The sequence below is a fragment of the Heterobasidion irregulare genome, assembly GCF_000320585.1.
Source record: "Heterobasidion irregulare TC 32-1 unplaced genomic scaffold scaffold_13, whole genome shotgun sequence".
Lineage (NCBI taxonomy): Eukaryota > Fungi > Basidiomycota > Agaricomycetes > Russulales > Bondarzewiaceae > Heterobasidion > Heterobasidion irregulare.
In genome coordinates this window covers 125,458-137,401 of record NW_009258209.1, presented here as the reverse complement: position 1 = coordinate 137,401, position 11,944 = coordinate 125,458, and the positions used below count along the sequence as shown (strand labels likewise).

The 11,944-nt window shown below is 50.5% G+C and overlaps 4 protein-coding genes across 4 annotated transcripts; 2 read left to right on the top strand and 2 right to left on the bottom strand.

Moving 5' to 3' along the window:
* The first annotated feature begins 742 nt into the window (after positions 1–742).
* On the top strand, positions 743–2,569 carry HETIRDRAFT_461201 (uncharacterized protein). The gene is made up of 6 exons (XM_009554298.1): positions 743–871; positions 943–965; positions 1,190–1,330; positions 1,409–1,723; positions 1,830–1,970; positions 2,031–2,569. The coding sequence occupies exons 1-6, from the start codon at positions 802–804 to the stop codon at positions 2,316–2,318; spliced, it is 978 nt and encodes a 325-aa protein (XP_009552593.1). The 5' UTR covers positions 743–801; the 3' UTR covers positions 2,319–2,569.
* A 513-nt stretch (positions 2,570–3,082) lies between these two features.
* HETIRDRAFT_430629 (uncharacterized protein) lies at positions 3,083–5,189 on the top strand (the record flags this gene model as incomplete). The annotated part of the gene is made up of 7 exons (XM_009554297.1): positions 3,083–3,464; positions 3,507–3,675; positions 3,751–3,780; positions 4,023–4,396; positions 4,660–4,799; positions 4,826–5,027; positions 5,062–5,189. The coding sequence occupies 7 exons, from the start codon at positions 3,083–3,085 to the stop codon at positions 5,187–5,189; spliced, it is 1,425 nt and encodes a 474-aa protein (XP_009552592.1).
* A 495-nt stretch (positions 5,190–5,684) lies between these two features.
* On the bottom strand, positions 5,685–7,089 carry HETIRDRAFT_430628 (uncharacterized protein; the record flags this gene model as incomplete). Its single annotated transcript, XM_009554296.1, has 9 exons — positions 5,685–5,713; positions 5,739–5,829; positions 5,883–6,005; positions 6,066–6,437; positions 6,490–6,542; positions 6,599–6,642; positions 6,690–6,810; positions 6,867–6,914; positions 6,969–7,089. The coding sequence occupies 9 exons, from the start codon at positions 7,087–7,089 to the stop codon at positions 5,685–5,687; spliced, it is 1,002 nt and encodes a 333-aa protein (XP_009552591.1).
* A 2,206-nt stretch (positions 7,090–9,295) lies between these two features.
* Positions 9,296–10,024, bottom strand: HETIRDRAFT_430627 (uncharacterized protein; the record flags this gene model as incomplete). The annotated part of the gene is made up of 3 exons (XM_009554295.1): positions 9,296–9,728; positions 9,793–9,836; positions 9,917–10,024. 3 exons carry the CDS (start codon positions 10,022–10,024, stop codon positions 9,296–9,298), a joined length of 585 nt encoding a protein of 194 aa, XP_009552590.1.
* Positions 10,025–11,944: the final 1,920 nt, after the last annotated feature.

Genomic DNA, 11,944 nt, shown 5'->3' with positions numbered 1-11,944 from the left:
TCCACAACTCATGGATGTCCAAGATTTCCCGTGCCTCGTGTGATACTCAAGTAGGAGAGGTGTTGGTCCGCAACATACCCGGGAAGGTACAAGGAAGTATTTTCCACTACAGGGCCCGGATCTCAGGGATCAGCTAGGTAGATAGTGGTTCAGTGAACAGAAGAATAAGAGAGTGAATGATGGTCACAGATCTTGTGCTGTAGGCATGCCGCATCTGATAAACCTCCCTTTGCCAGAGTGCAAGACGATTGAAAGCTTCAAGGGCGCTCGGTCTCGTCTGTTTAGCGAGTGGTGAGAACAACTTGTCATGCAGAAATTCCCAGTCTCATCTTTTCTGGTGTTTTCAGCGCTCAATAAACAAGCAGGTGCTCACGTTCATTGACGGCCCGACCACATCGTGTTGTCGCGAGATATATTTTCTCTTAAAAAGGTTAAGCATTCACTTCCAATGAGTAACATGCATCTGGGAAACAGGTACAGATTCTGCGGGAACTCGGCCTCAAAGGTCTCCGAATCGTGGACGTCGTCAAGAGGTAAGGAATTCATACTAGGCAGGAACGGGAATTGCAGGCAGATTCAATGACTTCGTCCCAGAGTGCGGCAGAAAATTATAATTTCTATGGGAACTGTGCTGATCGGTGATTATCTTTTGTGCGGATCTCCAAAAGAGGGACGGCTGGAGCGGACCGGGATGCGATAAGCAGATCAGCCACAACGACATCATCCTCTCCGAATCCTTTCTCATCTTCTTCCTCCGAATCCACCATCTCCCCACCTCCAACCCATAGAACTCTATACAACATGACCACCTCGCTCGACAACCTCAAACAAACTGGCACTGTCGTCGTGTCGGATTCTGGTGATTTCGAAAGTAGGCATCGTTCATATTTCCGGAACGCAACTCTTAACCCAATCTGATGACTCCCCCACCGACATGTGTAGCTATCGATGTCTACAAGCCGCAGGTGTGTGGAATGGATTCACTTGATTTTCATGAGTCTGTCGATGCTACGTTCGGATCTCCAATCATTGATCCGCTCTCCCCATCCCGCTTCGGGGGATACCTGGTTGTTTCGGGATCCATGTTTTGCTCTCTTTCCTCTATCGTAGCTTCTTACCTTTCTGTGGAGATATCTCTGTTTTTTCATTCCCACTCCTGCGAAGGAATCACTAACTTTGATTCACTTAGGATGCAACGACGAACCCCTCCCTCATCCTCGCTGCTGTGAATAAGCCTGCGTACTCGCGCATCGTCATCACCGCTGTCAAATATGCCAAGGACAAGAGCAGCAACCTCGACGAACAGGCCAACCTCGCCGTCGACCGCCTTGTACGTCGTTCACCCACCTTTCCTCCGATCTAAGTCATGTTCCGCTCACCACGGCTGTCCCGCCCAACCATAATTCAGCTCGTAGAATTCGGAAAGGAGATCCTCGCCATCATCCCCGGTCGCGTCTCCACCGAGGTTGATGCCCGCCTCTCGTTCGACAAGGAAGGCACCAAGGCTAAGGCCAAGGAGCTCATCGCGCTCTACGAGTCGGTCGGGATCAAGAAGGAGCGCGTCTTGATCAAGATCGCGTCCACATGGGAGGGTATCCAGGCTGCGCGCGAGCTCGAGCGCGACGACGGGATTCACTGCAACTTGACCTTGCTCTTTGGCTTCGGTCAGGCTGTTGCGTGCGCTGAGGCAGGCGTCACGCTCATCTCGCCTTTCGTGGGCCGCGTAAGTTCCGCTCGTTACCATCAGCGTCATAGCATCTGTCGGATGGACTGCCCGACATGCGTGATGATAGTACAGGCACTTACACGCAGCCTCTGTTGGCCTTTAGATCCTTGACTGGTACAAGAAGTCGACGGGCAAAAACTACGAGGGTGATGAGGACCCCGGTGTCCAGTCCGTCAAGCGCATCTACAACTACTACAAGCAGCACGGCTACAAGACGATCGTCATGGGTGCCTCCTTCCGTAACGTAAATATTTGAATGTCCTCTCACGTACCCGATAAGTGCTGATTGACGGGTCTCATCTAGATCGGTGAGATCAAGGCGCTCGCGGGTGTCGACTTCCTCACGATCGCACCCGCACTGCTCGAGGAGCTGAAGAAGTCGAACGCGCCCGTACCGAAGAAGCTGGATGCGCCGAGCGCGGCTAAGGCCGAGCCGATCGCGAAGGTGTCGTTCATCGACAACGAACCCGAGTTCCGCTGGGCGCTCCTCCAGGACCAGATGGCGTTCGACAAGCTCCACGAGGGCATCAAGAAGTTCGCCGAGGACGGCGAGACCCTGAAGAAGGTCCTCAAGGAGAAGCTCTCCGCGTAAACAAGCATTCATGTCCTTTGCGAAGCGACTTGTCGTTTTGATTGGAAGTTGAAAGTTTTGCAGTTGCGGTTGCGTGTATGTGTCGCTGTTGTACGAGAAGAGGGAAAGAAAAGATGTAGCGATTGGAAACTGCCGTTGTGGAATATAGACGTTTCTGTTTTTCCCTTTTGTTTCGTCCTGGCATCTTTGAGAGCTTGGGTTACGGAGTACTCGAGTGCCATGGCCCACTGCACCTCCTCGAGGTCCTTTCCACTAATAGTCTTGCATTTCTTTAGGTGAGTTAACATTCTGCCTGGCTTGCCACATATTAGTTCAATGCACGCGACCGCCGACCAGTCTCAATTGGCGGAAGCACTTTATTACACTTACCATACGCAATGTTCGAAATTTCGGTTGTCTCTGTTTGGTGATCTGTCCACGAACGCGCTAATCCTCCTCTGGTTGAAATGTCCGCCTTGCGAGCTGCGACATGCTGTCAATTTCCTCAGCGATACTTGCCTGATTTCGTTAGGTTCTTGCTTTTCGCCCGACAATTAATGTCTCGCCTGCTCTACCGACTCCACTCACCATCTGCAGGCCTTCCGACACATAGCCACCCGCCCTTTGCTTGGTTCCCACCTCCTCACCATGTTATATAAAAGCCATGCATTGTGTCGCCCTTTCCACCTGCCCCTGCCCCCGTGAGACTCCCGCGCCTCCACACTCCCAGAAACAGGAGCCGGGCCACGCACGTGCGACGCTGCTCATGATGGACCACTCGATGAATGTCATGGCACCCACCGTTGCTTGCGTCGAGGCCAGCGCGCGAGACATGCGTCGACGCGGCGCACGCAACCCACCTCGGAGCGAAGAGGCGGCTTGGGCACGAGCACGTAGCGCACACGATTGGCTGGCCTCTCTGCCGCCATTCGCTTGAGCTCGGGTGCGGGCTTGCGCTTTGCCTGCGCTGCGTCGACAATTCACATGGTCGAGCTTCTCTGGGGTGCTGGTTTTCTGCGTCCGGGACAGTGACTTCACCTCTACGCACCGATCCCTCTACTGGGCTTTCTGGGTGCTGGGTGCTTGGTTGTTGCATCAGCTCGGACATGTGTGTGGGTGTTTTTTCCAAGGCTATACTGGGTCTTGGGATCAACTCGTATCGTCGCAGTGTGTGAAACTCGGAGCACGCAACATTCGCGTCGGTTCTAGGGCGCATTAGCATGCCACGCGGCGGACCCTACGTGGGAGACAGACGCGCGGATGCGTGCCTCTATTCGTCGTTGCAGGGACGACCAGTGCAGGCGCCGGGTGCCCAGCACGAGCACGGGATGTTTGTTGTGGGTCTCCTGAGCTCGCCGCATCGTTCCTTTCACCCTGTGTGCGTATATGTTTCACCGACATGCTGACATGCTCAACGGTCTCACCGCGTCCGCCCTCACCCCTTCCCTACCAGAACTTCTCGACAGGCGTCACTGCTAGACAGGTGCGAGATTATGCTCGTCGCTCCTCCTGCTCCCATTCCTACATCCCCCTGCACAACGTACGCCAGGCTCGACGCACACATCTACCCGTGCCAGTTCACCGATGATCTCAAGGTCCTCAAATTTTGTAGCGTCTGCTCACGCACGCTCCCGAACAGTCTGCGCAATCCTCAGGGCGGCACGCGGGGGTCTCCTTGCGGAGGTGTCTGACCTCTTGCCTCTCATGCCACATTGATTTCCTTAGCTGCAGAGGCTCGCAGAAGAACCACGTCGATTTCTGTCGTGCCATCACCGAACCACCGTTTATCGCCAAGAAACTCCTTGAACACGTCCGATGCTTGAACTTCCATGACTGGATGCCGCGTTCTGAAGAGTCGGCGTGGGTGAATCAAGCCATCTTGAAGAAGTACGCGACGGTAATCGGCGACTTTATTCGAGTGCAGTCTCTCCAGCTTGACCGAGTCACCATCAGCAAGGCGTTCTTCCGCGAGGTCGTCAATATGTTTGGCTTGCGCGACGTGGTCATCGTGAATTGTACCTTCGAGGCCTACGGTTTGGAGAAAGATGCGCTATTCAGGAAGAAACACATCGTGCCCTGGACGAGCATTGTCTTTGACAGTAACTCAAATTAAGAGCCGTACCTTCTTACCCTGGCCAAAATGACCGCCTCGCGCCATCTTATGAATTTCACCACGAGACATTGGGATGTCGCACAAGCCGTACTCTCTTTGCCCGTGAATTTTCAATTGACACACCTCAGTGTCCCTTTCGGCTCTCCCGATACCACCCTTCTGCGCACGCTCCTTTCGCACACGCCCTCGATCCAGAGACTCTGTTTTCCTAAATTCATCGACCTACACAACTTCAGATCGGTTCCAAAGCTCAACCTCCCACCCAGCGCCCTCCCAAACCTGTACCAAATTCAGTGCCCCTCGTATTACCTCGGAGAATTCGTGACTGGCCGTCCCGTCAGACCTTGAAAGATTACCTGATGCACGACAACGAGCTCGTGCATCACACGGTACGCACGGTGAGCATCTGCTTCAGGATGTTAGCGCCAAAAGAGCCTTATTCGCTCTTCACTACCTCATACAATCTCGTCCTCGAGCGACACCTGATCCGCAACTTCTTTGCCGAGGCGTTTCCAAACGCTATGATCATCTCGCTCCGCATGCAAATCAAGTGGCGCAGGATCGGTCACTCATGGATGCCTATTGTCGTACTGCCCAAGTTCGTGAAGCAGAGCCTAGTGAGTATGTCGAAGGAAGAGACTATTCTTCTAGTGAGAGATTATGCTGGGTGTTTCGAGGGCCTGTTTGAGAAGGTAGAAATTACGCTTGACCTCCGAATTCTCCTAGGTCTTTCAATAGTGCTTGAGGATGGTCTTGAGGAGCACATAAACATTGTCTAGCACTGTCCCGCTATCCTTTTAGCCCTTTTTGGTCGTTTAATGTGATATCCGAGTTGAATACTCTATACATCGTTGTTTAATAAGATCTCGTACATATCCTGTTGGCTCAGAGATCGTTCTTAAACCTATCTGCTGGATGGAAGACCCCGAACCGATGCATAGATACAGCCGCGCTGAGCTATGAGTAGGATGTAATGAGCTACTCTCAAGCTTTCCAAAAAAAAATGACCTAGCATTGTCCGAGTCAATCTATTCAAAGCTGGATAATGAGCACGATGCGGAGTTCATGATGTTATTTGCGCTACCACGCGCGGGACATGTATAATTAGGTCTACAAACTTGAGTCCATGACTCAGATAATATATCAAAAAACAAAACTACCTGGACGAGCACACAACATGTCGAGTCGATTTTTTCCAAGTCAGTTGACAAGAGCTCCTGCAAAACTTTAGGATGAGGACTGACCAGTAATTTTTTCTGAGAATGAGTATCACGCTATATTTTTGAGTAAGTGGTGAGGACATCTAGACATGTAAGAAGGTAGCGTACGACTGCGAAGCAGGAGTATGGGCATGATAGCCCCTTTAGATACGAATGTATATCCAATAAGGATAAATTCGTCTGCCGGAGTATCACAAGTCTAATGAAAGAAAGAATGAGTTGTTGCTATGCATGAATCAATGGCCGACGTACCGCCAGAAACGCACGAGTATGTTTCGCGATTGTTTTCATCAACCACTGCAGATTTATTAACCCTTTCCCCTTAGCAAGCGCAGTGCTAATTTGCTTATCGTACGCCCTTGAACATCCAGAAGGCTATAGATGGGAGATTCTACTCAACAGGATTAGTGGAAGAGGTGACCGTACGCGACATACGAGGATTTTCAATCGCACGGTCTGTCGATTTCCCAGTGGCGAGTCATGGTTTGAATCTAAAGCCAACCCAAACCCCTGTACAGCACGCGAAAGAGGCACCCCGACGAGCCCATCGTCACATCTGAAGAAGGATGGGGATGGAAGCGGATTTCTAGAGCGTTCTTGAGCCTCTCGGTCTGTACCCTTATAGGGAATGGGTAGCGATTGGACAAGAATACGACCGGGAGAGGTTGCTGGCGTTCCTGAGATGATTCCTGGGTCTGTTGGATGCTTGAACAAGAGTTGCTTTGCATTTGCTTCGCCAAACATACGTTCCAAATATCTTCCAGGTTGGCTATGATATTTGAGTTTGAATGGCGCCGTATCAGACGTCTAGAGTCGATATGAAGTAGAGAAAAACGATACTTAGTAGCAAGACATTCACCAATATTTCAGAGACGAATTTCGTCTTGGACGCGTCCTTTCGCGAACGGAGACCTGATATAGATACATTCTCAGCCCTTCAATACAAGCATCAACACAATCGAACTCACTGTCGGAAACTGCAAGCGGATGTTGGCTGGCTTGATAAGTCACACTTGAGACGAGTCAGTATGTGTACACGACTACGATGAACCCTGTTACCTTGGACCACGAGGCGACTGATACATCTCCGCCACTGGGGAAATTTGAAAGCCAAGGTGATTTCCGTGGTAGGCCTGAGCATGTAAGGTTATCGGCTCTCGAAGTGAGTTTGATTCTAGACCTGACAAACAATATAAGCGCCTATGAAAACAACTATACAAAGTATAAGTGACGGACTCTCATGGCCCCAGGGATTGTTCCCATCAATCGCACTTGCAAATTCATCTGCATCGAATGAGCATTGAAAACTCGCGAACTGATTCGTGTCTCAGAACATACCGTTCACAGTATCAATGGGAGGAGCAACCCAGGGGGGAAGGCGCTGGAACGAGGGATGCGAAGCGCTCTGGTCTAAGTCAAAATTCCAGTCAGAATCGACATTCGGCAAGATGTCAAACATAGCGGGGTATGGGCAAGCTGTCGCAGAGGTGACGGTATGGATTTCCACCGCGAAAGCGAATTGACTCACAGATTATATCCACGCGGAGCTATATAGTTTCAGCCATAGGCAGAGGGAGCTGTAGATTTCGAATGCCAATCAAACAGATTCTGAGCTCCTTACACAAGGCTTGTAGGGGCATGACTTCCTGTATCCATCTCGCCCGACTCCAGACTGCTATAGATGTCGGCCTAGGACAAGCGAGATTGTTCTAGCTCCTTTGCAAACTTCTGCACGTGCATACAGGTGGCGCGGTGACGCATCCAAGCACAAACCGATCCAAGGACAGATCAGCCATAGCCAGCTAACGCTCAAAGACAGCTGTTCTTATAGGGATGAGTCACGCTATAAGTCCATACATGCAGCAAGGAGGGCTAGACATGAAATGAGCTAAACGGCGAGAGCTTTCTTCTGTGACGTGATAAAACTAAAACATCTGCCCGAGCGCTCACAACCTAGATGTCAACTTCCTCGGGTCAGATAATCGGATTGTTGTGTGTATCACGGTCTCCTTCCTGGCGGCTTTGATGTGCTTTGGCAACGAAGGTCGACACTCTTCTGATGTCGTCATGAGACTAGAACTTGGTTGATCAATCCATGAGAGAAGGAGAGCGCACATATATGCATTACCATTTTGATATAGACGGCGAGAAGGACAAAAAGGTCAACCTGTAAGCTGAAAATCTCAGTCGGAGTATCGCAGTAAGAGGAGGACGGTCTACCAAGCAGTACATACAGTTGTGTCTAAGAACTCACTGGTGGCTGGCATAGACGTCCTGGGCTTGAAGCAAGGAATAAGCCACGACGTATATGGATCTACATCGCTCGTACACCTGATCTCCATTGCCTGTGAATCCGCCCCATGAGAGATGCTCCAGTGTCTGAGACATATCGGCGGAGTGGGGCCTGTTGAGCGCTTCCAGTCGTTCTGGAAGATGAGCCTCAACATCCGATGACGCAGATGTAGTCTGCACCAACATCCCTAGCATCATCTTCTAGTCATAAAGGAGGCGAAGAATATAGGGGTTCGGACGAGGAACGCCTGTGTCATCTGGCTACCAAGCAAGGCAACATGTCCAGATGGTGCTATAACATCGACCCGAGAAGAAATGGAGAAGAGCAGTAGAAAAGCGAGCAAGATCCTGGGGCTTTCTTTTTATGGAGTCAACCCTCCTGAGAGGACTTTGAGGTCGAAGGTAAGATTGTTTACTGATGAGTGCGGGGCGCAGGAAGAAGACGCAGTTCTTTGGTCAAAGTTGGTCACCTGACGAGTTCGGACATATTTAGGCAAAGACAAGCTGCAACGCCGCTTCACACCGGCCTCCGACTCACGAGCCAATGGTTTGTTCAAATTTCACTCTCGACTTGTGCACTATTGTCCAAACTATTCTGAAGAACCCGCTTGTATTATATACAGCGTAGAAGATTCAAGAGGACAGATTTTTCGGATTGCGATGCCTGCAGCCTCGTCTTTTTGCTATGGACTCTGACCATTGGCCACCTTCGATGCGGGATACTGTTGAATGCTATGTATCTTCTCCATATATGTCGGCATTAAAGAGTTCGTTGCAAAATTGCGTATGTGTCATGCTCATCACTGCCTTCGCACTAACCGATTATCAGACACGTGCAGACTTCCTTCAGCTCTGATACTGCTGCACTCCCGAGGCAACAGATTGTCGACCTACGTTACGTTCGATGTGGTCAACATCCACGTCGTTTGTTTCAGCACTGATCTCCAATTTCGTGTATTCATGAGCTTGTGTCGAGCCCTCTTCTAGACAATCTCGTTCATGTATGGACAATCGTGCGATGAGCATGTACCTCATGCAGGTATGCAACTCCTTGACTTCCGGGCTTCCAGCTCATTAATTCACTCGCGACCATTGACCTATGGCTTGTAGATCACAGACAACGACACGCCGATGGCTTGTGGCTAGATTGTTACCCCAACGGCCAGAACAGACATGTAGCATCGCCGATGACCTCACTGATCATCGATCATCTTTCATGGAATCCCCGGTCAAGCTCAGGGTAGTAATCGGCCTATGGACAAAAACTGCAAGGTCTCTACTGTCCCTAATATCAAATCATTCACTAACATATTGCATCCAATCGCTGACGAAACTGTATATCTACGCGACTCCAATACTGTGGCAAGTCCGTGTCAGTCGGTCTTGATCGTTCCTTTCGATACCCTCGTTCGCAATACCATCCGCTTCTCCGGTATCCGTGCCCGCATGTCCTCCAGAATGATCATCGTCCGCCTGAACATGACGCGCCGGGGCTTCTTCCGCCCAGTCTCTCGCTCCTGCACTACTATGTCGGCTTTGCCCATCTGAGCCGCAACACTGCTATCGAGACTAGGAGGCAAGAACTCTTTTGGTACGGGAACCGAGGGAGCGTCTCGCTGCTCGGCAATGCTCTCGAGCTCGAGAAGCGTGCGTCCCTCTTTCCAGCGTTCGGAGCTCTCGTACGCGCGCACGATCTCCATACCGAGATATGAGTTGCACGTCTGGCAGGTAAGCGTTCGAACGGTATATGCGCCGCTTGCCATCAGCTGAATTGTGGGCGGGGCGAGACGCGTCGTCGTGGAAGAGCTAACATGTCATTCGCCGTTTAGACTTGAAAAAACGTAAGATGATGGTAGAGATTGAGACTCACACTTCGCGGTATAGAGCGGCTTTGCCAAGCAACCCTCGGTACGCCTATAGCCCAATCACTATCAGATTTTTTCTCCTTTTTTACATGACTAACGCCATTATATTGGAGGATGACCCGGACGTACGCAGGATAGCATGTACCGCGAGGAGGTGATATAAGTGTCGCATTTCTTACACGCCAATAGGCGTCCAGCGCCCATCCCTATAGGCGTTGTTGGAAACCCGTGCATCATGCTGATCATACACTATATTGCAGTGAGAGCAGGGGGCGAAGGGGCGATACGTGCGCAGCTGCCGCAGCTCAATGACGAGTGAATAGAGTAGCAAGGAGATGGGGGATCCCTCCACGGAAGGCAGTCTGTCCCCGAATTCTCGTCGCCTTTATAGTCACGATGGAATAGTGGTCAATATCATTCGCAGGCTGTCAGATCACGCCGGCCGCGAGCAGCGCCTGATTCTGCGACCGCATCCGGCGACTGAATATCTCGGAGAGCGGGTTTGGATACTCGCCACTATCTACTCCGTCACGTTACTATCTCGATCATGGCAGACAGTCCGGCAGCACTCACAAGCAGTGGCGGGATGGCGTCAGAATGCAGGCGTAGCATGTTCCATGACCATTGCGGCCCCAAGGATCATGATATGTTGATGGTTGTTCGTTCTACAGCATCTCTACTCAACAGCTGCGCGTGTCGGTAAGAGAGAATATATTAATAGTCATTGACAAGCTGCAGCGCCAGGTGTTGGCTGTGAATCAATTGAACACAGCAATTTCTGGATGGGATATTTAAGCTCCGCAACTATACTCGGAAGTTGATAACCTCCGTGTCAGATCAATTTGTCTTCGCTGAGACAAACTTTGGAGCTCCATCGTCCACAATGTCTTGAGATCAACTACTTAATAATATCCTTTCTCGTTGTATATCAATGATTCTATCAAATGGGTGAGTGCGATATTATCCATCTGTTTTTGCGGTCGTGGGAAATGCCGTGGGAAAAAATTGAATCATGCGAGAGGCAACAATGATTTGACTGACGCCGACTGCGCTTGCAACCACCACAGGCTACAGCGCTGCCATTGTCGCCAACTTCTGCATCGGTTCTCATCGGAGGCAGGCAGTACTCAGTCTATCATGAAACGGCTAGGGCACTGATATATCTACACAGGTCAATGGAAAGTGATCTGAACGTATGATGGATGGCATCCGACAGTGCATATGCACGTCGTTGATCACCTATGGCAGAGGTCCAGGGGCACTACATCGCCTTAATGCAGGTACGTTGATAGTGTTAGGGATCTTTGCGATGTGGACAACTGCTCTGCCGGACGGGAGCCTTTGTTTAAATGCTAGGCTGTATATGCGATATCCAATGAGACAAACGACACACCACAACATGACATCTGGGGCGTAATCTTCACACATCTGTCGAAGATATTTCGCTATGGCTTAGGTCCTTGATGCATTGATGTGATCCTCCAACGATGCATCCCGCTGACGATATGCAGCCACTTACTCCCCATGCCCATCACATAGACGATACTAAGCGCATCCGCACAGGCTCCAACTCACTCATTTGAGTGTAGGGGCAAAAAACGTGTTGGTATGTGGCGAGTTTTGATGGCAGCAAAAGTAGATATCCCAGGAGTATCTCGCAAATTTGGGCATGTAACTACGGCTCTCGTTAACCCAATAAATGCTGGCCGCAACGAGGACGGTGACCGCGAGGACAAGGAAGAACGGTATGCGAAACTACATTAGGAGCCTACTGATAAAGAGGGAGTGAAATCTCAATACGATTTCGAATTATCCAGGTAAGGCATCTTATAATCTACAGAAGGAGACTATGAAACCCCGAATACGTGGTATCCTCCTTGCGTATCCTATCTTGAATTCACCCATTTCTCAAATGATGTGACAATCAATGTGTCGCCAAGCATCGACGACTGTCCTATCAGGTTCTGTTTGGCCTCAGGTGACAATTCAGTTGCGTTGGCCGCTTCAGTTGCAGGGTCGGTTCGTTGGTGCTCGTCTGTGGTAAGCGCAACAAAAAAAGGTGTCAAATTATGAACCTTCGGACTGTCTGGAGTTTTGAAAGTACCTCCATTAGAGTATGAGATAAATGGTGGCGCGGCAGAATCAATTCTTCGCTTT